The sequence below is a fragment of the Macaca fascicularis genome, chromosome 2, assembly GCF_037993035.2.
Source record: "Macaca fascicularis isolate 582-1 chromosome 2, T2T-MFA8v1.1".
NCBI classification, from domain to species: Eukaryota; Metazoa; Chordata; class Mammalia; order Primates; family Cercopithecidae; genus Macaca; species Macaca fascicularis.
Window position 1 is genome coordinate 181,524,786 of NC_088376.1, and position 26,979 is coordinate 181,551,764.

A 26,979-nucleotide genomic window follows, 5' to 3' on the forward strand; every position below is an offset into this window, starting at 1 on the left:
TAGTCAAGGGTGTTATTCCCCCATTTGGTTATCAAATTGCCTCAGCATCATTTATTTTGAAAATCATCCCTTTCCTATGGAATTGCAGTCATGCATTTGTCACAAGCAGGTGACTATATATATATATATATATATATATATATATCTGCCATTTATGTTTTTAGTAAAATCTGTGATATATTCCAATAGACTATAAGTTCCAGGAAAGTTTGGAACTTTTGCCTAATTTGCCTACTACACTGTACTCATTGCCTAGCACAGTGTCAGGGCACATAATAGACATTGAATTAATATTTGCTGATTGGAAGTTAGGACTCAGAAAAATCCACGGCAAGTCTGAAAAAAATGTTGGTGAGTAAAAGACAGTTAAACTGTTCCCAGTTGCACAGCATGCTTAGATATGTAGTAGAACTGAAAGTGTTTTTATAGAATATTCTCAACTTCTAACTTCTAGAATTTCACCTGCTTCTACCTCCCCCCATTATAAGAATTTTTCTGATCAAATGGTTCTACTACTAGGTGTGAGGTCTTTGGCCAGGGAATTTGTTTAGTTCTTAGAGCCAAGTTTTCCTCTTTCTTTTCTATTTTTTTTTTTTTGTGTGTATATATATATATATATATATATATTTTACTGGAGACATTGTGTGAGAATCTGCTATTCTTCTGACATGTAGTTATTTTTTGACTTTTATGTTTAGCCCTTCAGTTTCTGTAAAATATATCAGTGTAAATTTAAATCTAACAAGTTAATTTAAAACAAGGAATGAATGTGAAAGAATCTCCTTTATCAAACTGTTTATCTCATTTAGATGTTAAACGATAATTTTTACCACGTCTTTGGTTTTTGTAGAAATCACCACAGAAGGAAAAAGGAAAAAGTCATCTTCTGATTTATCGGAGGTATGCATTTGTTTTGCTTTTAATCTATTATCTTTGGAGTTACTGATACTGAAAGTATTTTGCTGTTTGTCTTTTTAATAACATTTTAAAGAAAATAGTATAAAACTTTAATCAGTGTTTTGGGAGAATGGTGTATTCTAATTAACTGAAGATCAACCAGGAAACCCTTCTACCAACTTTGTTTAAATTGTTGACTGGTATGCTTTCCAGACCGGATGACCAATATACTTTCCAGAGCTCATTTTAGATTTTATTTAAAACATAGCACAACATTTCTCTGATGACTTAATCTATTAGAGTACCTAATGTTCATTCATTAGTGATGTTATAGATGCAGAATAGTCGTACTCAAGGTATGTGCTGAACATTACTATTGGGAATATGTCCTTTTAAGCCTCTTTTTTTCATTTATTTCTTCTACATATGCCAAGAGTAGCAAAACAAGCAAAATGAAGTTTCTACCTACATAGGAAGTGTTCAAAAAAATTAATTCCTTTTAAGAAAGATAATCTTTTTCTTTTCTTTCTTTTTTAAGAGACAGGGTTTTGCTCTGTTGCCCAGGCTCAAGTACAGCTCACTGCAACCTTGAACTCCTGGGCTTTAGTGATCCTCCTGCCTCAGCCTCCCAAGTAGCTGGGAATACAGGGATGTGCCACCATGACCAGCTAGTTTTAATTTTTTTATGTAGGGACAGGGATCTTGCTATGTTGCCCAGGCTGGTCTCACATTCCTGGCCTCAAGCAATCCTCCTGCCTTGGCCTCCAAAAGTGTTGGGATTATAGCATAAGCCACCATACCTGGCATATAGAGATAATTTTTTTTTTCTAGAATTTTGTTCTTTAAATGCAGTAATATCCTGATTTACATTATAAGAATTTATTAAACCCTTTCCTATGAAGCAGTCTAAGTTATGCACAGAGAACTTTAATATGATACATCTTCACGTTACATAGTTATAGCATTTAACAAAGAAGAATTCATAAAGGAGGACAATGAGAGGAAATCAAGAGTACCTTAGAAGACCGTATAGAAAGTATGGCTTTAGATATTCTTTCTTTTTTGGCTTAAGATTTGCCTGGTGTGGTTTCTCCATTTAAAACTCTGGATTTAGTTTAAGTGGGGTAAATAGAAGGTTAAAAAAAATCTTATGCCGAGGCAGTAGAATCACTTGAGGTCAGGAGTTCAAGACCAGCCTGGCCAACATGGTGAAACCCCATCTCGACAAAAACACAAAAATTGGCCGGGCTTGGTGGCTCACGCCTGTACTCCCAGCACTTTGGGAGGCCGAGGCGGGCGGATCACGAGGTCAGGAGATCGAGACCATCCTGGCTAACATGGTGAAACCCTGTCTCTACTAAAAATACAAAAAATTAGTGGGGCGTGGTGGAGGATGCCTGTAGTCCCAGCTACTCGGGAGGCTGAGGCAGGAGAATGGTGTGAACCTGGGAGACGGAGCTTGCAGTGAGCTGAGATCGTGCCACTGCGCTTCAGCCTGGGCAACAGAACGAGACTCTGTCTCAAAAAAAAAAAAAAAAAAAAAATAGCTGGGCATGATGGCGGGTGCTTGTAGTCCCAGCTACTTGGGAGGCTGAGGCAGGAGAATCGCTTGAACCCGGGAGGCAGAGGTTGCAGTGAGCCGAGATTGCACCATTGCACTCCAACCTGGGTGACAGAGCGAGACTCTGTCTCAAAAAAAAAAAAAAAATCTTATATTGCCAGGATGAATACTATCATACTACTTTGAAATACCTCTGTATTAACTACTACTATTTTTGTTTTTAATATATCCAGTGAAGTGAAATATCCTGCTTTAGACTGTTGCATTATTCATGCAATTAATCTGAAATCCTGCCATTAGAAATTAATACTGAATTAATCCATTTCTCTTTCTGATTTTTAGATGTTCTACAGTGTTTCTTAAACTTTTGTTTACAAGGAAGTTGAGACTTACAGAAAAGTTACAGAAATTTTGCAGAGTTCCTGTACAATTCACTCAGGTTCTCTCAATGTTATTATCTTATGTAACTATAGTATGATTATAAAAAACAAGAAATTTATATTCATACAGTACCTTAAACTGGTGGTCCCCAACCTGTTTGGCACCAGGGACCAGTATCGTGGAAGTCAGTTTCCCATGGACAGGGGTTGGGAGGATGGTTTCGGGATGAAACTGTTTTACCTCAAATCTTCAGTCATTGGGTTCTCAGAAGAGCATGCAGCCTAGGTCCCTTGCACGTGCAGTTTACAATAGTATTTGTGCTCCTATGAGAATCTAATGCCACTGCTGATCTGACAGGAGTTGGAGCTCAGGCCCTAAGGCTCCCATGCTGCTCACCTCCTGCTGTGTTGTCCTTGGCCTGGGGGTTGGGGACCTCTGCTTTAAACTGTAGACATCATTTGGATTCCTTCGGTTTCACTAATGTCCTTTTTCTGTTGCCAGATCCAATCCAGGATCCCACATTGCATTTAGTTGTTAGGTCTCCTTAGTTTTCTTAAGTCTGTGACAATTCTTCAGTCTTTTTTCTTTCATGACCATGACACTTTTGAAGAAAACTGGACAGTATTTTGTAGAATATCTCTCACTTTGGGTTTGTTTCAGGTTTCTCAAGATTAGATTAAGGTTATGACTTTTTGGGAGGAATACCACAGAAGTGATAGTGCCCTTCTTAGTGCATTATATCAGGGGTTACGTGATAGTGATATATCTTAGTACTGGTAATGTCAGCCTTGATTGTTTGGTTAAGATGGTGTCTGCCTGTTTGCTCCATTGTAAAGTTATTTTTCTCCTCTTTATAATTAATAAATAGGGGAGATGCTTTGAATCTGTGCAAATATATTATTTTATCTCAAACTTTTGTTTACTATTGTAGCATCTATCAGTGTATCTTGCCTGCAAATTTGTATTTGTGATATTTTGGTGGTTTTCTGTTTTGCTCATTCACTATAGATTTATGAATGTAAATTCTTCTATGAGGGACCAGTGTGGTGGCTCACAACTGTAATCCCAGCACTTTGGGAGGCTGAGGTGGGAGGATTACTTGAGGTCAGGAATTTGAGGCCAGCCTGGGCAACAGAGTGAGACCCCATATCGAAAAATAAAAATTAGTTGGCATGTTGGCATATGCCTGGAATCCCAGCTACTTGGGAGGCTGACATAGGAAGATTGCTTGAGCCAGGGAAGTTGAGGCTTTGGTCAGCCATGATTGCACCACTGCATTCCAGCCTGGATAACAGAATGAGACACTGTCTCTAAAAAATAAAAATTCTTCTGTAAGGGAGAGCTGATTATCTTCCCCAATTTACTTACTTATTTATTTATTTAGAGGTCCTCCTGCTTCGGCTTCCCAAAGTGTGAGGATTCTAGGCATGAGCCACTGTGCCTGGCTTCACTTATTTATTTATATCAATATAGACTCATAGAATATTTAGTTTATTCTGTGAGTTATAATCCACTACTGTCATTACAGGTTTGTTGGTCAAAGTATTCCAGCCTTGGGAGATCTTTCATGTTGGCTGTACCCTTTTGACGTGCTCCTATCTTTTTTTTTTTTTTTTTTTAACGCTTACTTTCTGACACTGTATATTTTTTGGCACTGCAAGATGCTTATCTTGTGTTTTCCCTGCCCCAGGCTTGAAATCAACCACTTTCCCAGGGAGTCCTGGTTCTTTCATTTGAAGGATGATATTTAGAAACCCAGGTCTGTGTGCTAGGTATACTTGCAACTGGGATGTCATTGTTTTTAGGCTTTCTCAACAGACAAGACTAGAAAAATATATGTTCACACATACAACATACGTATCTCAATTTTCCCACAGAAGCACATGTATCTATATTTATTTCTCTATCTGCCTATCTGTATAAAAAAATGAATACTGATACTTCTGATTCCAGTCCCACACCACAAGGCTTATTCTAGCTTTTCCTCTTTCCTTATTTTTTTTCTGTCTCTCATTATCTACAATATATTTACTTATTTCTTAATCCCATAATTTATACATAAAGTTGTGGTAGTGCATTTAAAAAATGTAGACTTTCTTAGAAAATTAGCATATTACATTATTGTTAGTAGTTTATATTACTGCCTTTTCCTCCAGGCTGCTAGTGGAAATAAACTACCAAAAGGATAAGAGCTTTGATGGATACAGGGAGAAGATACTAACACATGTTGAATTTAAAGTGTTTGGCCTGGGCCTGGCAGGTTGGCTCATGGCTATAATCCCAGTACTTTGGGAGGCCAAGATGGGCAGATCACTTGAGGTCAGGACTTCAAGACCAGCCTGGCCAAGATGGCGGAAGCCCATCTCTACTGAAAATACAAAAATTAACTGGGTATGGTGGTGCATTTTTGTAATCCCAGCTACTCCGGACGCTGAGGTAGGAGGATCGTTTGAACCCGGGAGGTGGAGGTTGCAGTTAGCTGAGGTCGCGTCACTGCACTGCACTTCAGCCTTTTTGAGATTCTGTCTCAAAACAAAAAACAAACAAACAAAAAAAAACAGTGTTTGAAGTGTTTGGCTGGGTGTGGGAGCTCATGCCTCTAAACCCAGCACTTAGGGAGGCCAAGGTGGGAGGATTGCTTGAGCCCCAGAGCCCAGGAATTCGGGACTAGCCTGGGCAACAAAGTAAGACCCTGTGTCTACAAAACAAAAAAAAATTAATCAGATATGATGGTGCATGCCTGTGGTCCCAGCTACACAGGAGGCTGAGGCAGGAAGATTGCCTGGGCCCAAGAGGTAGAAGCAGGAAGTAAGTTATGTCTGAGTCATTACATGCCAGCCTAGGTGACAGAGTGAGACCCTGTCTCAAATAAATAAACACGTGTTTAAGAAATATTTCTAAAATGACACTAGATTGTTGTAGAGATATTCTAAAGTTCAGTTAAACAAAAAGAAGACCACCCAGACACAACCAGAATTAATACTATGAAGTGTATCCTTCTAGTTTATTTGTCTCTTTATAAGAAACATATTAAAAAATAGAAAACCACAAAATACTGTCTTGTAATCTGTTTTTTCCTACGTACCTGTATATAATGAACATTATTTTCTGAAATCTAATTGATTAAAGCATTGGTCAGTAGGTATTTATTGGGTACTCAACATGTATTGGATACTCCATTAGACATAAGTAACCAGGGAAATAGTGGTGAACATTTTTTTCTTTGACTTTTATTTAAGTTCAGGGGTACTACGTGCAGGATGTATAGGATCGTTGCATAGGTCGCCATGCTGTGCGCCATGGTGGTTTTCTGCAAGAACAACCTATCACCTAGATATTAGGGCCAGCATCCATTAGCTATTCTTCCTGATGTTCCCTCTACCTGTCTGACAGGCCCCAATGTGTGTTGTTCCCCCGTTGTGTCCATCTGTTCTCATCATTCAGCTCCCACTTAAAAGTGAGAAAGTGAATTGTTTGGTTTTCTGTTTCTGCATTAGTTTGCTGAAGATAATGTCTTCCAACACCATCCATGTCCCTGCAAAAGACATGATCGTGTTCCTTTTTATGGCTGCATAGTATTCCATGGTATCTATGTACCACATTTTCTTTATTCAGTCTATCATTGATGGGGATTTGGGTTGATTCCATGTCTTTGCTATTGTGAATAGTGTTGCAGCAAACATGTGCATGCATATATCTTTGTAACAGAGTGATTTATATTCCTTTGGGTATATACCCCGTAATGGTGTTGCTGGGTCAAATGGTATTTTTGCCTCTAGGTCTTTGAGGAATCACCACACTGTCTTCCACAATGGCTGAACTAATTTACAGTCACAGCAGTGGTGTAAAAGTGTTCCTTTTTCTCCACAACCTTGCCAGCATCTGTTGTTTTTTGACTTTTTAGTAATAGCCATTCTGAGTGGTATGAGATAGTGTCTCTTCGTTTTGATTTGCATTTCTCTAGTGATCAGTGATGTTGCTGACCACATGTGTGTCTTCCTTTAAGAATCGTTTGTTCATATCCTTTGCCCACTTTTTAATGGGGATTTTTTTTTCTTATAAATTTATGTTCCTTTTAGACCCTGGATATTAGAATTTTGTCAGATGGATAGACTGCAAAATTTTTCTCCGAATCTGTAGGTTGTCTGTTCACTCCGATGATAGTTTCTTTTGCTGTACAGAAGTTCCTTAGTTTAATTAGATCCCATTTATCAATTTTTGCTTTTATCGCAATTGCTTTTGGCATTTTTGTTATAAAATATTTGCCTGTGCCTATGTCCTGAATGGTATTGCCTTGATTTTCTTGTAGGGTTTTTATAGTTTTGGGTTTTACATTTAAGTCTTTAATCCATCCTGAATTAATTTTTGTATATAGTATAAGGAAGGGATCCAGTTTCAGTTTTTTGCATATAGCTAGCCAGTTCTCCCAGCACCATTTATTAAATAGAGAATTATTTCCCCATTGCTTGTTTTTGTCAGGTTTGTCGAAGATCAGATTGTTGTAGGTGTGTGGTCTTATTTCAGAGTTCTTTATAATGTTCCATTGATCTGTTCCATTGATTCTGTTTCAGGAATGTGTGGTGTGGCAGTGATGGTTGCGTAGATAAAATAGTAATTTTGACAAGAATCTGGAGTACTTCACTAGGGAGAGAAGGAAGAGCATTCTAGATTGAGGGAACAGTATATGCAAAGGTTTAGAGATATGAAATAATGTGATGTGTTTGAAGAAGGTTGATTCATTCAGCGTGATTGGGTTGTAGTTTTGATGTGTGTGTGATGTGAAAGAGCCCAGACTGTAAAGAGTTTTACAGTTGTAAAGAGTTTTATCTGTAAGTAATGGCTACCGTTGTTGAATTTTAAGTATTGCAGCCATAATTAGGTTTTATGTATTAGAGAACTCTGGGGCTGACATTTGAAAGGTTAAAAGGGGAGAAGACAGCAGGCAAGAGAATAGTTAGGAAGCTCTTGTGATTCTTCATTTATCTACTTTCAAAGTCAAGGAGAGGGTTTTTGTAAATAAAAATTATATTTAATTGCATATGAATTAAGCACTGAATTTAAAACTCCTTAAAACTGTTAGCAAATTATTAATGCAGGGTAATATAATGGTTCTGTTAGCTGAATTAGCTCTTGTATATAGTTCAATTAAACTAATTATTTTCTCATCCTATTTTCAGATAAGAAAGATGTTAAATGCAGAATCAGAGGATGTCCATGTTCAATCACCACTGTCCAAATTCAGAAGCTCAGAATGCTGGAATCTCCCTTTGCAGGGGGTAAATAAAATTAAAATTAATTTCTTCTAAGTATATAGTTTTATTTGGTATGTTTAAAATATTGTAATAATAAACTAGTTCAATCATTATGGAAAACAGTATGGCGATTCCTCAAGGATCTAGAACTAGAAGTACCATATGACCCAGTCATCCCATTACTGGGTATATACCCAAAGGATTATAAATCATGCTGCTATAAAGACACATACACGTGTATGTTTATTGCGGCACTATTCACAATAGCAAAGACTTGGAATCAACCCAAATGTCCATCAGTGACAGACTGTTAAGAAAATGTGGCACATATACACCATGGAATACTATGCAGCCATAAAAAAGGATGAGTTTGTGTCCTTTGTAGGCACATGGATGCAGCTGGAAACCATCATTCTCAGCAAACTATCGCAAGAACAGAAAACCAAACACCGCATGTTCTCACTCATAGGTGGGAACTGAACAATGAGATCACTTGGACTCGGGAAGGGGAACATCACACACCGGGGCCTATCACAGGGAGGAGGGAGCGGGGAGGGATTGCATTGGGAGTTATACTTCATGTAAATGACGAGTTCCAACATGGCACCAAGTATACATATGTAACAAACCTGCATGTTATGCACATGTACCCTAGAACTGAAAGTATAATTAAAGAAAAAGAAAAAAAGAGTGTAATGATTTTACACCTATGTATCAAACCTGGAGAAACTGACAGATCAAATGGGAACATCTGATTTAAAAGTGTGATTCAAAAGTCATTGAGTTCATTCATATGACGATAATTTTGGGGCAAATCATGGCCCCTTCCTTAATTGTGTATTTTGTCTTCACTTATGGAATTGATTTGAAGATATTCAAAGGAGAGTCAAAGATTTTTGTAACTTAACTATAATAAAAATATGATTTAAATTATAAAAAGCTTATAAAAAAAGATGATTTTTGTAACTTAAATATAATAAAAATATGATAAACTAAAAAAAAAAAATACTGTAATAAAACTGAATTTTTGCCGGGCGCGGTGGCTCATGCCTGTAATCCCAGCACTTTGGGACGCCGAGGTGGGTGGATCACCTGAGGTCAGGAGTTCGAGACCAGCCTGGCCAACATGGTGAAACCCCGTCTCTACTAAAAATAGAAAATTGAGCCAGGCATGGTGGCACATGCCTGTAATCGCAGCTACTAGGGGGGCTGAGGAAGGAGGATTGCTTGAACCTGGCAAGTGGAGGTTGCAGTGAGCCAAGATCGTGCCACTGCACTCCAGCCTGGGTAACAGTTAGTTGATATTCCGTTTCAAAAAAAAAACAAAACAAACAAACAAAACACTGAATTTTTATTTTCTGATATGTCCCTTTTTTGGTTTTCTTGTGTTATTTAATTGCAGATTTTAGTTCATTTTTGGCATGTTTAAATGATACTTTGAGGTTAGGCTCTTCAGTTTAAAACTGTATACATTATTATGCATGATTGATTTCTTCATGAAATTTAAGTCTTATTATTGTAAAATAAATTCTGTTTTAAGTTTACTAAAATGATAAGATTTATAGAATTGTTTGTTCTTATGCTCTTGACCCATTTTAAGTTTGAGAGTGTATGTTTTGAAGAGTAATACAACTATATTTCAAAAGGTATTTTGATTATAAATCTGGACTTTATCTCACTGTTAAGCATTATAATCAGGCTTTGATGAATAAGGCTTAAGATAGCAGTTTTTTGTGTTTTGTTTTTTAACTTTTTAGTGGTACAAGTGCAGGTTTGTTCCATAGGTAACTTGTGTCATGGGGGTTTGTTGTACAGATTATTTCATCACCCAGATATTAAGCCTAGTACCCATTAGTTATTTTTCCTGCTCCTCTTCCTCCTCCCATCCTCCGACCTCTGAAAGGCCCCAGTGTGTATTGTTCCCTCTATGTGTCCACGTGTTCTGATCATTTAGCTCTCACTTATAAGTGAGAACATGCAGTATTTGGTTTTCTGTTCTTGTGTTAGTTTGCTGAGGATAATGGTCTCCAGCTTCATCCATGTCCCTGCAAAGGACATGATCTCATTCTTTTTTATGGCTGCATAGTATTCTATGGTGTATGTGTACCACTTTTTCTTTATCTAATCTACCATGGAAGGGCATTTAGGTTATTTAGAGACAGGGTCTGTGTTGCTCACACTGGAGTGCAGTGGCACAATCATAGCTCACTGAATCCTTGAACTCCTGGGCTCAAGTGATCTTGCTGCCCAGCCTCCTGAGTAGCTGGGAATACAAGCAGGTGCCTGGCTACTTACCATTTTTTTTTTTTTTTTTTGTAGAGGTGGGATCTTGCTATCTTGCCTAGGCTTGTCTTGAACTTCTGGCCTTAAGCAGTCTTCCTACTTTGGTCTCCCAGAGTGCGGGGATTAGAGGCATGAGCCATTGGAATGTGGCCTTGGAATGTGGAAGTCTGAGAGGAAGGTGCTGGCAGGGTTGACTTCTGAGGCCTCTTTACTTGGATTGCAGATGGCTGTCTTCTCTCTGTGTCTTCACATGGCTTTTTCTCTGGGCATGTGTATCCCTAGTGTCTCTTCTTCTTATAAGGACATTAGTCCTATTGGAATAGGACTCCACGCACATGACCTCATTCAACCCCTTTTAAGGCTCTGTCTCTGCATACAGTCACATTAGGAGTTGGGGCTTCAACATATGAATTTTGGGGGAATACCATTCAGTCCATAACTGCAGCATTCATTTTAGGATAACACTTTTTAAGTAATCTTAAATATATATATCTATATTTTTTTTGTTATAAGAAAAAATAGCCATTATTTATTTACTTATTTTTTTTTTGGGACAGGGTCTTGTTCTGTCACCCAGGCTGAAGTGCACTGGTGCACTCATGGCTCATTGCAGCCTCAGCTTCCCGGGCTCAAGCTGTCCTCCCACCTCAGCCTCCTGAGTATCTCGGATTACAGGCATGCGCCACCATGCTTAGCTAGTTTCTAAATTTTTTTTGCAGAGACAAAGTTTTGCTATGTTGCTTAGGTGATCCTCCCACCTCAGCCACCTGAAGTGCTGGGGTTACAGGCGTGAGCCCTCGTACCGCTTGACCCTATTAACCATTTTTTTTTTTTTTTTTGAGACGGTGTTTCATTTTTGTTGCCCAGGCTGGAGTATAATGGTGCGATCTTGGCTCACTGCAACCTCCGCCTTCCGGGTTCAAGTGATTCTCCTGCCTCAGCCTCCCCAGTAGCTGGGATTACTGGCATGCGCCACCATGCCGGGCTAATTTTGTATTTTTAGTAGAGGTGGGGTTTCTCCATGTTGGTCAGGCTGGTCTCGAACTCCCAACCTCAGGTGATCTGCCTGCCTTGGCCTCCCAAAGTGCTGGGATTATAGGCATGAGGCACTGCGCCTGGCCTCCTATTAACCATTTTTAAAATTTGTTCTTAGAGGAGAGATTTGTCCTCAGTATTTTTTGCTTTAAAATTAGTGTAAAAGAACATTTAGAAATGTTGTTATTAAATAATACATTTGTTGTTTTGTATTGGATACAAAGAGTACATAAAAAGGGAAACAGTAAAGGAGACCAGGTGTGACTTATGTTTACTTAAAAAGAAAATAATATATTTGCATAAGGTTAGAAAATTTGGGCTATGTAGAAAGGTACAAGGTGGGCTTACACTTGTTATCCTGGCGCTTTGAGAGGCTGAGGTGGGAGGATCTCTTGAGCCCAGAAGTTGGAGACTAGCCTAGGAAATATAGCGAGATCCTGTTTCTACTAAAAATTGGAAAATAAGGTAGGCGTGGTCTTGTGCACCTGTAGTTCCAGCTACTCAGGAGGCTGAGGTGGGAGGATCCCATGAGCCCAGGAGTTCAAGATTAAAGTAAGCTATGATTGTACCACTGTACTCCAGCCCGGGCAATGATGAGACCCTGTCTCAAAAAAAAAGTATAAGTTGGAGCAAATAAAATCTCTTTCTGTCGTTTTTCTCTAAAGGCAACCACTATTAATGAGTTTTTTCATTTATTTCTAGAAAAAAAAGCATATTTCCATATATATGGAAATTTTTGATATTCGCGAAAGTTAAGTGATACTTAAATTTTGGGAAATCGGCATCCTGTTTGAGACTGGAAGTGGCACATGTCAGCCTTACTGTGCTCTGTGGTTGGCTTAAACTTCACTGTATTTGCTAAATATTTGCTCATACTTTGTATAGTGTTTGAGGCTGTGCAAGGATCTTGCTGCATTTCCACTGGTCTACTTTTTTGTTAATGTTTTTAGTGGTTTTCAATGGAAGAGAAAGGAATAAATGCCCCTTTCCATAGTCTTCAGCAGAATTTTAACTCATTTATTTATTTGTGATTTTTATTGACATATAGTTACATTAAACAGGCAGTCTTAAGTGTAAAGTTAGATGAACTCTGACTAGAGTAACATATTGTCATGCTCCAGAAATTTTCCTTGTTTTCATTTTGTCTTTTAGAAAATCAAAAGAATTTAATATATTTTTAATTGATTCATTTTTCTTTTTTATGTGACTCAAGTATATGACTCAACCATTGTGTCTTTTCCTCATCTGTTGCTTGTACCTCCACCATGATTCTGGCAATCTTCTGATTTCTGTTTCCATTGTTTTGCCTGTTCTTAAATTTCATAAAAATGGAATGACATAATATGAACTCTTTTGTGTTTGGCTTCTTTTTATTCAGTATAATATTGCTAACATTTATCCATGTTTTGCATCTGTCACTGGTTTGTTTCTTTTTATTGTTATGTAATATTCCATTATGTGAATATGCCATGGTTTATTTAATTCTCTATTGATTGATTTTTAGGCTCGTTTTTTTTTTTTTTTGAGATGGAGTTTCCCCCTTGTTGCCCAGGCTGGAGTGCAATGGCGCGATCTCAGCTCACCACAACCTCTGCCTCCTGGATTCAAGCGATTCTCATGCCTCAGCCTCACGAGTAGCTGGGATTACAGGCATGCGCCACCACACCCGGCTAGTTGTGTATTTTTAGTAGAGATGGGGTTTCTCCATGTTGGTCAGGCTGGTCTTGAACTCCTGACCTCAGGTGATCCGCCTGCCTTGGCCTCCCAAAATGCTGGGATTACAGGTGTGAGCCACTGTGCCCATCCTGGCTTGGTTTTAATATGCATTTTTGTGATGACTAATGACATTAAAAACATTTTCTGTGGTTGTTAGGTGGAGTGTTGTGTAGATGTCTATTAGGTCCAGTTAATCAAGTCCCAGGTTAAGTGAGAGTCTCTTTGTTAGCTTTCTGCCTCAGTGATCTGTCTAATGCTGTCAGTGGGGTGTTGAAGTCTTTCACTATTATGATGTAGTTGCCTAACTAAGTCTTTTTGTAGGTCAAGCAAAATTTGTTTCTTGAATCTGCGTGTACCAATGGTGGGTGCATATATAATTAGGTAGTTAAGTCGTTTTGTTAGATTTTACCATTTATCATTAGGTAATACCCATCATTGTTCTTCTTAATTGTTGTTTAAAGTCTGTTTTATCTGATATAAGAATAGTGGCTCCTGTTCTTTTTTGTTTTCTATTTGCATGGTAGATCTGTCTCTCTCCCTTTACTTTGAGCCTGTGGATGCTGTTACATGTGAGATGGGTATCTTGAAGATAGCAGATGGTTGGGTCTGGTGTTTTTATCCACCTTGACACTCCATGTCTTTTAAGAGGGATGTTTAGCCATTTATACTCAGGATTAGTATTGATATGTGAGATTTTGATCCTGTCATTATGTTGTTGGTTGTTGTATAGACTTGATTGTACAGTTGCTTTATAGTGTCTGTGGGCTATGTGCTTAAGTGTATTTTTGAGGTAGTAGGGGTCATTCTTCTGATTCCATGTTTAGTACTCCCTTAAGGACCTCTTTCTTGTAAGGCTGGTGTAGTTGAAGCAAATTCCCTCAGTATTTGCTTGTCTGAGAAGGATTTTATTTGTCTTTCACTTATGAATATTAGGCTGGTAGGATATGAAATTCTTAGTTGGAATATCTTTTCTTTAAGGTTGACTAAAAGAGGCCCCCAATCTCTTCTGGTTTGCAAGGTTTCTGCCAAGAAGTTTGCTGCTAGCCTGATAGGAGTTCCCTCTGTACATGACCTGACCCTTCTCTCCAGCTGCCTTTAAGATTTTTTTTTTTGCATTGACTTTGGTGAATTTGATGACAATGTGCCTTGGGGATGGTTGTCTTGTATAGTATCTAGCTGGAGTTTTCTGTATTTCATAAATTTGCATGTCAACCTTTCTTTCTTTCTTTTTTTTTTTGGAGATGGAGTCTCTCTCTGTTGCCAGGCTTAGTACAGTGGCACGATCTTGGCCTCCGCCTCCCAAGTTCAAGCAATTCTCCTGCGTCAGCCTCCTGAGTAGCTGGGACTACAGGTGCATGCTGCCACACCTGGCCAATTTTTTGTATTTTAGTAGAGACAAGGTTTCACTGTGTTGCCCAGGCTGGTCTTGAACTCCTGAGCTCAGGCAATCCACCTGCCTCAGCCTCCCAAAGTGCTGGTATTACAGGCTTGAGTCACCGTGCCTGGCCTGCATGTCAGCCTTTCTACTGCAATTCGGGAAATTTTTGTGGACCATATCCTCAAATGTATTTTCCAGGTTGCTTATTCTCTCCATTCTTTCTCAGGAATGCCAGTGAGTCATAGATTTAGTCTCTTTACGTAATCTCATTAATTATTCCTCCACTGATGAAATGTTTCTATAGCTCTAAAACTCTGAAGACTCTGCCAAAAGATTCCTAGAACTGATAATTGACTTTAGCAACCTCTCAGGATACAAAATCAATGTGGAAAAATCAGTAGCATTTCTAGACACCAATAATGTCCAGGCTAAGAGTCAAATCAAGAACACAATCCCATTTGCAATACCATAAAGAAAATGAAATACCTAGGAGTACAGTTGACCAAGAAGGTGAAAGAATCTACAAGAAGAACCACAAAACACTGCAGAAAAAAAATCAGAGATGACACAAATAAATGGAAAAACAATCCATGCACATGGATTGGAAGCATCAACATCACAAAAATGACCATACTACCCAAAGCAGTCTACAGATTCAATGCTATTCCTATCATATTACCAATGTCATTTTTCAGATAATTAGAAGAAACTATTCTAAAATTCACATGGAACAAAAAAGAGCCCAAATAGCCAAAGCAATCCTAAACAAAAAGAATAAAGCTGGAGGCATCATAGTACCTGACTTCGAATTATATTTAAGCCCACAGTGACCAAAATGCATGGTACAGGTATAAAAACAGACACATAGAGCAACGGAAAAGAATAGAAAACTCAGAAATAATGCTGCACACCTACAACCATCTGATCTTTGAAAAGCTGACAAAAACAAGTAATGGGGAAAGGATTCCCTGTTCAATAAATGCTGCTGGGACAGCTGGCTAGCCATATGCAACAGAATGAAACTAGACCCTTGCATTTTACCATATACAAAAATTAATTCAAGATGGATTAAAGATTTAAATGTAAAACCTCAAACTATAAAAATCTTAGGAAAAATATCTAGGAAATACCCTTGTTGTTATCAGCCTTGGCAAATAATTTTTGGCTAATGCCCCAAAAGCAATTGCAGCAAAAACAAAATTGACAAATGAAACTTAATTAAAGAGCTTCTGCACAGCAAAAAAACAAAACAAAACAAAATCCTTAGGGAATGGGAGAAAATATTCACAAACTATGCCTCTGACAAAGGTCTATTATCCAGATTCTATAAGGAACTTAAACAGATCAACAAATGAAAAACCAATAACTTTATTAAAAAATAGGCAAAGGACACGAACAGATATTTCTCAAAAGAAGACATACAGGTACTCAGAATTACTATGAAAAAGTGCTCATTGTGACTAATCATCAGGGAAATACGAATCAAAACCACACTGAGATACCATCTCACACCAGTCAGAGTGGCTATGATTAAAAAATGAAAAACCAGGTGCCAGCAAGACCGTGGAAAAAAGAAAACACTTATGAACTGTTTGTGGGCATGTAAATTAGTTCAGCCACTGTGGAAAGCAGCTTGGAGGTTTCTCGAAGAACTTAAAGCAGAGCTACCATTTGAACCATCAGTCCTATTACTGGGTATATATCCAAAAGAAAATAAATAGTTTTGCCAAAAAGACACATGTAGTTAAATGTTCATCATTGAGCTATTCATAATAGCAGAAACATGGAATCAACTTAGGGTACCCATCATTGGTGGATTGGATAAAGACAATGTGGTACTATACATCATGGAATACTATGCAGCCATAAAAAGGAATGAAATCATGTCCTTTGCAACAACATGGATGCAGCCAGAGGCCATTATCTTGTGCAAATTAATGCAGGAACAGAAAACCAAATATTACATGTTCTCATTCATAAGTGGTAACTAAACACTGAGCACACATGGCCATAAAGATGGGAACGACAGACACTGGGGACTCTTAGAGGAGTTAGGGAGAGATGGGAGAAGAGGTTGAAAAACTACATATTGGGTACTATATTCACTACCTGGGTGATGAGATCTGCACCACCGCCCCGGCACCACTCAATATACCCATGTAAGAAACCTCTACATATACCCCTTGTATGTAAAATAAAATTTGAAATAAACCCATCTCTATAAAAAATACAAAAAATTAGCCAGGTGTGGCACATGGCTGTAGTCCCAGTTACTCACGTGGCTGAAGTGGGAGGATCTCTTGAGCCTGGCAGGTGGAGGTTGCATTGAGCTGAGATTGCGCCACTGCACTCCAGCCTGGGCAACAGAGTGAGACCCTGTCTCAAACAAACAAACAAAAAACCCCTCAGATTTGAAAATAAAACCTTTTCAGATGTTGATTATCAGTTCTATATCTTCTTTTGTGAAATGTCTTTTAAAATTTTTTTCACTTTAAAAAACAATTTTTTTCTGTTTTTGTTTATTCATTTATTTAGTCTTTTTTTTTTTTTTGGTAGAGATGGGGTCTTACAGCCCAGGCTGGTCTTAAACTTCTTGCCCCAAGTGATCCTCCCACCTTGCCTCCCAAAATTCTGAGATTACAGGTGTGAGCCATTGTACCTGGCCTAAAATAAATTTCCTTGTTGATTAATTTAGAATTACATTCATCCATCTTCATTATTCTGTGAGTTTTGACAAATGTATACACGTTGCAACTACCATCATGATAAAGGTATGTGTGTGTGTGTGAGAGAGAGAGAGAAAAATTGTATAACCATACCTTGGAGACACTGCTGGTTTGGTTCCACATCACTGCACTAAAGCAAATATTGTAGCAAAGCGAGTCATCTGATTTTTTTTGGTTTCACAGTATATATAAAAGTTATGTTTACACTATACTATAATTTATTAAGTGTATAATAGTATATCTAAAAATGTACATACCTTTATTAAAAAATACTTTATTGCTAAAATATTCTATCCATCTTCTGAGCCCTCAGCAAATCATTGTATTGCCACTGGAGCATGGCTGAAAGTTGCCTCAAAATTGATGGCTACTGACTGATCAGGGAGGTAGTCGCTGCTGAAGGTTGGGATGGCTGTGACAATTTCTTAAAATAAGACAACAATGAGTTTTTCCACATTGATAGATTTTTCTTTTCATGAAAGATTTATCTGTATTGTGCCATGCTGTTTGACGGCATTTTATTTACAGTAGAACATCTTTCAAAATTGGAGTCACAGTAGAACTCTCAAACCCTGCCACTGCTTTATCAACTAAATTTATGTGATATTCTAAATCCTTTGTTGTCATTTCAGCAATGTTCATAGCATCTTCAATAGAACTAGATTCCATCTCAAGAAACTATTTTCTTTTAAGAAAGAAGCAACTCCTCATGTTTTAGTTTTCTTATAAGGTTGTAGCAATTCTGTCCCATCTTCAGGCTCCACCTGTTTTTTATTTTTTATTTTTATTTTTTTAAAGATGGAGTCTCCCTTTGTCACCCAGGCTGGAGTGCACAGGTGTGATCTTTTCTCACTGCAGCCTCTGCCTCCCAGGTTAAAGCGATTCTCCTGCCTCAGCCTCCTGAGTGACTGGTACTACAGGCGTGCACCACCATGCCTGGCTAATTTTTGTATTTTTAGTAAAGACAAGGTTTCATCATGTTGGCCAGGCTGGTCTCGAGCTGTTGACCTCAGGTGATCCACCTGCCTCCCAAAGTACTGGGATTACAAGTGTGAGCCACTGTGCTTGGCCCAGGCCGCTGCTTCCACCACATCTGCAGTTACTTCCTCCATTGAGGTCTTCAGCCCCTCCAAAGTATCCATAAGGGTTGCAGTCAACTTCTTGCAAACTCTTGTTAATGTTGATATTTTAACTTTCACCCGTGAATCACAAATGTCATTAATGGCGTCTATAATGGTAGATCCTTTCCAGAAAGTTTTCAGTTTACTTTGCCCAGATCCAGCAGAGGAATCACTATATATGGTAGCTATATGATATATTTCTTAAATTATAAGACTTGAAAGTTGAAGTTACTGCTTGATCCATGGGTTGCAGAATAGATGCTGTGTTAGCAGGCATGAAAACAACATTAATTTCCTTGTACATCTCCATCAGCGCTTTTAAGTGACAAGGTGCATTGTTAATGAGAAGTAATATTTTGAAAGGAATCTTAAAAATTCTTTTTTTCTTTGCTTTTAAGCTCCGTCGGATTTGAGGAATCTCTTTTTCTGAGTAGTAGTTCTTAAAGCTTAAAAGATTCAGGAAGTCATGCTGTAACAGATGTTCTGTCATCCAGGCTTTGTTTTTCCATTTCTAGAGCACAAACAGAGTAAATCTGGCATAATTCTTAAGGGGCCTAGAATTTTTCATATGGTAAATGAGCATTGGCTTCAACTTTAAGTTATCAGCTGCATTAGCCCCTAACAAGAGAGTCATCCTGTTGTTTGAAGCTTTGAAGCCAGGCATTGACTTCTCTTCCTTGGCTCTCTTTGGCTGTGGAAGTCCTAGATGGCGTCTTCTTCCAATAGAAGGCTGTTTCATCTACTTTGAAAATGTATTGTTTAGCGTAGCGACCTTCAGCAATTATCTTAACGAGATCTTCTAGATAACTTGCTGTGGCTTCTGCGTCAGCACTTCCTGCTTCACCTTGCAATTTTATGTTATGAAGATGGCGTCTTTCCTTCAACATCATGAACCAACCTTTGCTAGCTTCAGACTTTTGTTTTGCAACTTCCTTACCTCTCTCAGCCTTCATAGAATTGAAGAGAGTTAGGATCTTACTTTGAATTAGGTTTTGGCTTACGAGAACATTGTGGCTGGTTTGGTGTTCTATCCAGACCACTAAAACTTTCCCTATCAGCAGTAAGACTGTTTTGCTTTCTTATCACTAGTGTATTCACTGGAATAGCACTTTTAGTTTCCTTCAAGAATTGCTCCTTTGCATTCAGAACTTTGCTAACTGGTGCAAAAGGCATAGCTCTTGGCCTGTCTCAACTTTCATCATGGCTTCCTCACTAAACTTAATCATTTTTAGTTTTTGATTTAGAGTGAGACACTTAAGACTCTTCCTTTCACTTTGAATTCTTGGAGGCTACTGTAGGGTTATTCATTGGCCTAATTTCAATATCCTTGTGTCTCAGATAATAGGTAGGCCCCAGGAGGAGAGAAACTGAAAAATGGCCAGTTGTTGGAGCAGCAGAACACCCACAACATTTATTAAGTTTGCCATCTTACATGGGTACAGTTGGTTGTGCCCCAAAACAGTTACAGTAGTAACATCAGATGATCAGAGATCACCATAACAGATGCAATAATAATGAAAAAATCTGAAATATTGTGAGAATTAGAAAAATGTGTCAGAGAGACATGAAGTGTGCATGTGTTGGAGAAATGTTGATAGACTTGTCCGGTGCAGGATTGCCACAATCTCAATTTGTTAAAAATATGTCTGATAAGCACAACAAATAAAACAAAGCACGATAAAACAAGGTATGCCTATATTTACTTACAGTTTTTTTGATATGTTTACAGTAGTATGAATTACAAAACTTGCATAGATGCATATAGTTATCACAAATAAAATATTAGGTCCATGACTCCAAAAAATATACTTGTGCTGTCCACTTTATAGTAATTCCTCCCCCTCCCCCTAACCTCTGGTGACACTGTTGTTTTTTGTGCCTATAATTCTCTGTTTTCCAGAATGCCACATAAATGCGATCATACAGTATATAATGTTTTGAGAGTGGCTTTATTCACTCAGTATAATGCCATTGAGATTGATCTCTGTTAACCCTTGAAGGACATTTGGGTTGTTTCCAATTTTTGGTGATTATGAATAAAGCTGCCATAAATACTCATAGGTTTTTATGAGAATGTAAATTTTAATTTCTCTGGGGTAAATAGGAGTGAAATTTCTAGATTATGTGGTAAATGTATATTTAACTGTCAAACTTTTCTAGAGTGGTTCTAACATTTTACATTCCCACCAGTAATGAATGAGGTTTCTGGATGCTGTCGGTCTTTGGTAGTACTTGGTACTGTCAAGGTATATTTACTGGGTTGGTGCCAAAGTAACAACAGTTTTGCCATTAAAAGCAAAAACTGCAATTATATTAGCACTAGTCTTATATTTCTTAAAATAATAGGCTTTACTTTTTTGGAGGAGTTTTAGGTTTACAGAAAAATTGAGGGGAAAGTACAGCCAATTCCTATATATTCTTTTATACCCTGTCACTCCTTTCCCCTAGTTTTTTCTATTACTATTTTAGTGTGAAAGTTGTCAGAATCCAAATGGAGTCAATAATGTTAAAAAAGCCCTTAAAAGTAGAGATGGGGAAGGCTTTCACACTTGTATGCCTGTTAACAAAAACTGTCACAAAAGACTCTGTGAAAACCACAACCTTGCCACAAAGACCATTACAGCCTTGCACAAAAAAATCTCTGCAAGGACATCTGCACAACTGCCTGTCTAGTCTTGTGTTGGTGTCACCCTTGTTAATGATTTTTGTAGCCAGGGTTACTTATTTTGAAACAGTTGTGTGATCCTCTTCATTTTTTACTTTAAGAACCTTTGTCTTTCTTTCCTCCCTGAAAACACATAGTTTACTATGACACATATATTCCCATTGTAATGTTCGACTCCCCAGTAAGTATCTTCTTTTAGAGAGCTTCTCTGTTTTATAGGTACACATTATATTAGTGTGGTACATTTGTTACAGTTGATGAGCTGATATGAATACATTAGTATTTAACTAAAGTGTACAGTTTTACATCAGGGTTCACTCTTTGCATTGTATATTCTGTAGGTTTTGACAAATATGCAGTGACATGTATCCATCATTACAGTGTAGTACAGAAAAATGTGATAGCTCTAAAAATCCCCTATATCCTACTGATTTAAAAAATCTCCATCGTGTTTCCTTTTTCAGAATTCATATAATACTTGGAATCATATAGCCTTTCCAGGTTGGCTTCTTTCACTTAACAATATACTGTTAAGATCATTCCTTCTTTTCTAGTAGCTTATAGTTCATTTTACCTCAAAATTAAAAAAAAAAGTATATATATTTTTGAGACAGGGTCTTGCTTTGTTGCCTAGGCTGGAGTGCAGTGGTGCAATCACAGCTCACTGCAGCCTCGACATCCTGGGCTCAAGCCATCCTCCCACCTCAGCCTCCTGAATAGCTGGGACATCTGGTGTGTGCCACCACACCTGGCTAATTTTTAATTTTTTTGTGTGTAGATGGAGTCTCCCTATGTTGCCGAGGCTGGTCTCAAACAAACTCCTAGGCTTTAGCAATCTGCTCACTTCAGCCTCCCAAAGTGCTGGGATTATAAGCGTGAGCCACTGTGTCCAGCAAAACAAAAACAAAAACAAAAACAAAAAAAACCCACACCCCCCCCAGTATATATATATATACACTTTGTTTTTTATAGCAGTTATTGGTTCACAGCAAAATTGAGCAGAAAGTATAGAGTTCACACATACCATCTGTCTCCCCTTGAGAGTCTCCCTGATATCCTTTTTTAAATTGCTAGACACATTCTAAAAGAGTTGTAACACTTACCATTTCTTTTTATTGGTGAATTATATTCGATTGTGTATATGTATAACAGTTTGCCCATTCACCTATTGAAAAAACAACTTGTTGCTTCCAAGTTTTTAGCAGTTATGAGTAAAGCTGCTGTAAATGTTTGTGTGCAGGCTTTTGGGTAGACCTAAGTTTTCACCTTATTTGAGTAAATACCAAGGAGGACAATTGCTGAATTGTGTTGTAAGAATATGTTTAGTGTTGTCAGCAATTGCCAAAGTTTCTTCCAAAGTGGTTGTATCATTTTGTATTCCCAGCAGCAACTAATGAGACTTCCTGTTGCTCCAAATTCTTGCCAGAATTTGGTTTGTCAATGTTCTGGATTTTAGCTATTCTAACTGATGTGTAGTGGTATTTTTATTTTATTTTTTAAACTTAAATTTTTACATTTTATTTTTAAGGATTTTTTCAGAGCAGTTTTAGTTTCACAGCAGAATTGAGAGGAAAGTACAGAGATTTTTGATATGCCCCTTTCCTCCATACATGCATAGCCTCTCACATTATCAATATTCCCCACCAGAGTGATACATTTGTTATAATTAATTAACCTACATTGACACCATCACCCAAAGTCCATAGTTTACATTAGGGTTTACTCTTGGTGATGTGTATTCTATGAGTTTGGACAAATGTCTAATGACATATATCCATCATTATAGTATTATATACAGTATTTTCACTGTCCCCCAAATCTTCTGTGCTGCAGTCATCCCTCCCTCCCCATGAACCCCTGGCAACTACCAACCTTTTTACTTTCTCCACAGTTTTGCCTTTTCCAGAACATCATATAGTTGAAATCCTACAGTATACAGCCTTTTCATATTGACTTTCTTTCACTTAGTAATATGCATTTAAGTTTTCTCCATGTCTTTTCATGGCTTCATAGCTCATTTCTTTTTAGTGCTGAGTAACATTCCATTGCCTGGATGTCTTACAGTTTATTTCTGCATTTGTATGCCTAGGACATTTTGGTCACTTCCAAGTTTTGGCAACTATGAATAAAGCTACTGTTAACATCTGTGTACAGGGTTTTGTGTGGACATTTTTTTCAGGTTCTTTGGGTAATAAATAATAAGGAGCAAGATTGTAATGTGTTTAGTTTTGTGAGGAAACTACAAAACTACCTTCTAAAGTGGCTGTACCATTGTGCATTACCTACAGCAATGAATGAGAGTTCCTGTTGCTTCTTATCTTTCCTAGCATTTGGTGGTGTTAATAGTCTGGATTTTGGCCATTTTAATAGGCATGTAGTAGTAGCTAATGGTTTTATTTTCATTTTTCTGATTGCATGTGATATGGAGCATCTTTTCATATGCTTATTTGCCATCTGTGTATTTTTGGTGTTATGTCTGTTAAGATATTTGGTCCATTCTTTAATCAAGCTTTTCATTTTCTTTTTTTAAAATTAATTATTTATATACCATAAGTTATTGGGGGTACAGGTGGTATTTGATTCCACAAATAAGTTCTTCAGTGGTGATTTGTGAGATTTTGGTGCACCCATCACCTGAGCAGTGTACACTACACCATATTTGTAGTCTTTTGTCCCTCGCCCCCTCCCACTCTTTCCCCCAAGTCCCCAAAGTTCATTGTATCATTCTTATGTCTTTGCATCCTCATAGCTTAGCTCCCACATATCAGTGAGAAGACATGATGTTTGGTTTTCCATTCCTGAGTTACTTCACTTAGAATAATAGTCCCCAATCTCATGCAGGTAATTGCAAATGCTATGAATTCATTCTTTTTTATGGCTGAGTAGTATTCCATCACACACACATATATATATATATACACACACACACACACACACACTCACACCCACACACCACAGTTTCTTTATCCACTTGTTTTTTTTTTTTTTTTTTTTTTTTTTTTTTTTTTGAGACGGAGTCTGGCTCTGTCGCCCGGGCTAGAGTGCAGTGGCCGGATCTCAGCTCACTGCAAGCTCCGCCCCCCGGGTTTACGCCATTCTCCTGCCTCAGCCTCCCGAGTAGCTAGGACTACAGGCGCCCGCCGCCTCGCCCGGCTAGTTTTTTGTATTTTTTAGTAGAGACGGGGTTTCACCGTGTTCGCCAGGATGGTCTCGATCTCCTGACCTCGTGATCCGCCCGTCTCGGCCTCCCAAAGTGCTGGGATTACAGGCTTGAGCCACCGCGCCCGGCCATATCCACTTGTTGATTGATGGGCATTTGGGTTAGTTCCACAATTTTGCAGTTGTGAATTGTGCTGCTATAAACATGCATGTGCAAGTATCTTTTTCAAATAATGACTTCTCTTCCTCTGGGTAGATGCCCAGTAGTGGGATTGCTGGATCAAATGGTAGTTCTACTTTTAGTGCTTTAAGCAGTCTCCACACTGTTTCCATAGTGGCTGTACTAGTTTACATTCCCACCGGCAGTGTAGAAGTGTTCCCTGTTGACTGCATCCATGCCAACATCTCCTGTTTTTTGATTTTTTGATTATGGCCATTCTTGCATGAGTAAGTTGGTATCACATTGTGGTTTTGGTTTGCATTTCCCTGATTATTAGTGATGTTGAGCATTTTTCATATGTTTATTGGCCATTTGTATATCTTCTTTTTGAGAATTGTTGATTCCTGTCCTTAACCCACTTTTTGATGGGGTTGTTTTTTTCTTACTGATTTGAGTTCATTGTAGATTCTGGATATTAGTCCTTTGTCAGATGTATAGATTGTGAAGATCTTCTCCCACTCTGTGAGTTGTCTGTTTACTCTGCTGACTGTTCTTTTGGCATGCAAAAGCTCTTTAGTTTAGTTAGGTCTCAGATATTTATCTTTGTTTTTATTGCATTTTCTTTTGGGTTCTTGGTTCATGAAATCCTTGCCTAAGCCAGTGTCTCGAAGGGGTTTTCCAATGTTATCTTCTAGAATTTTTATAGTTTCAGGTCTTAGGTTTAAGTCTTTAATCCTCTTGAGTTGATTTTTGTATAAGGTGAGAGATGAGAATCGAGTTTCATTTTCCTACATGTGGCTAGCCAATTATCCCAGCAACATTTGTTGAAAAGGGTATCCTTTCCACATTTTATATTTTTGTTTGCTTTGTTGAAGATCAGTTGGCTGTAAGTATTTGGGTTTATTTCTGGGTTCTCTATTCTGTTCCATTGGTCTATGTGACTATTTTTATACCAGTACCATGCTGTTTTGGTGACTATGGCCTTATAGTATAGTTTGAAATCAGGTAGTATGATGCCTACGGATTTGTTCTTTTTGCTTAGTCTTGCTTTGGCTATGCAGGCTCTTTTTTGGTTCCATATAAATTTTGGAATTGTTTTTTCTCATTCTGTGAAGAATGATGGTGGTATTTTGATGGGGATTGCATTGATATGTAGATTGCTTTTGGCAGAATGGTCATTTTCACAATATTGATTGTACCCATCTGTGAGCATGGGATGTGTTTCCATTTGTTTGTGTCATCTATGATTTCTTTCAGCAGTGTTTTTTAGTTTTTCTTGTAGAGGTCTTTTGAATCCTCGTTTTAAGTTTATTTCAAAGTATTTTGTGTTTTTTGCAGCTATTGTAAAAAGGGTTGAGTTATTGATTTGATTCTTTGCTTGGTCACTGTTGCTGTATAGAAGAACTGCTGATTTCTGTACATTGATTTTGTATGCAGAAACTTTGCTGAATTCTTTTATCAGTTCTAGGAGCTTTCTGGAGGAGTCCTTAGGGTTCCCTGAAGGTAAATGATCATAGCGTCAGCAAAAAGTGACAGTTTGACTTCCTCTCTACCGATTTGAATGCCCTTTATTTCTTTCTCTTGTGTGATTGCTTTGGCTATCTAGTACTGTGCTGAAGAAGAGTGGTCAGAGTGGGCATCCTTGTCTTGTTCCAGTTCTCAGAGGAAATGCTTTCAACTTTTCCCCATTCAGTATTGTGTTGGCTGTGGGTTTGTCATAGATGGCTTTTATTATATTGAGATATATCCCTTGTATGCCAATTTTGCTGAGAGTTTTAATCATAAAGAGATGCTGGATTTTGTCAAATGCTTTTTCTGCATCTATTGAGGTGATCCCGGGATTTTTGTTTTTAATTCTGTTTATGTGGTGTATCACATTTATTGACTTGTATTTGTTAAACCATCCCTGCATCCCTCATATGAAACCCACTTGATCATGGCAAATTATCTTTTTGATATGTTGTTGGATTCAGTTAGCTAGTATTTTGTTAAGGATTTTTGCATCTATGTTCACTAGGGATATTGGTCTGTAGTTTTCTTTTTTTGTTTTGTCTTTTCCTGGTTTTGGTATTAGGGTGATACTGTCTTCATGGAATGATTTAGGGAGGGTTCCCTCTTTCTCTGTCTTGTGGAATAGTGTCAATAGGATTGGTACCAATTCTTCTTTGAATGTCTAGTAGAATTCTGCTGTGACTTCATCTGGTCCTGGACATTTTTTTGTTGGTAATTTTTAAATTACCATTTCAGTCTCGCTGCTCATTATTGATCTGTTCAGGGTATCTAATTCTTCCTGATTTAAGCTGGGAAGGTTGTATTTTTTCCAGGAGTTTATCCGTCTCTTCTAGGTTTTTTAATTAATGTGCATAAAGGTGTTCATAGTAGCCGTGAGTGATCTTTTGTATTTCAGTGTTGTCAATTGTAATATCTCCTGTTTTGTTTCTTAGGTTATTTGGATTTTCTGTCTTCTTTTCTTGGTTAATCTTGCTTATGGTCTATTCATTTTATTTGTCTTTTCAAAGAATCAGCTTTTTGTTTCATTTATCTTTTGTGTTTTTTTGTTTGTTTCTATTTCTTTAGTTGTGCTCTGATCTTGGTAATTTCCTTTCTTCTGTTGGGTTTGGGTTTGGTTTGTTCTTGTTTCTCTG

General features: G+C 37.9%; 1 protein-coding gene across 18 annotated transcripts in view; it reads left to right on the top strand.

The window, feature by feature from the left end:
* SENP7 (SUMO specific peptidase 7) overlaps positions 1–26,979 on the top strand; it is a 204,277-nt gene that overhangs the window by 10,429 nt on the left and 166,869 nt on the right. For 8 of the 18 annotated variants that reach the window (XM_005548269.4, XM_005548272.4, XM_074033565.1 and 5 more), the window contains exons 2-3: positions 851–900; positions 8,017–8,115. The exons of 3 other annotated variants lie outside the window; for them this stretch is intronic. In XM_005548269.4, coding sequence (XP_005548326.3) covers positions 851–900; positions 8,017–8,115 — 149 coding nt within the window. Of the gene's footprint in view, positions 1–850; positions 901–2,800; positions 2,898–8,016; positions 8,116–26,979 lie in introns of all 18 variants that reach the window. 7 more of the 18 variants (XM_045385386.2, XM_074033557.1, XM_074033559.1 and 4 more) reach the window with 3 other exon arrangements.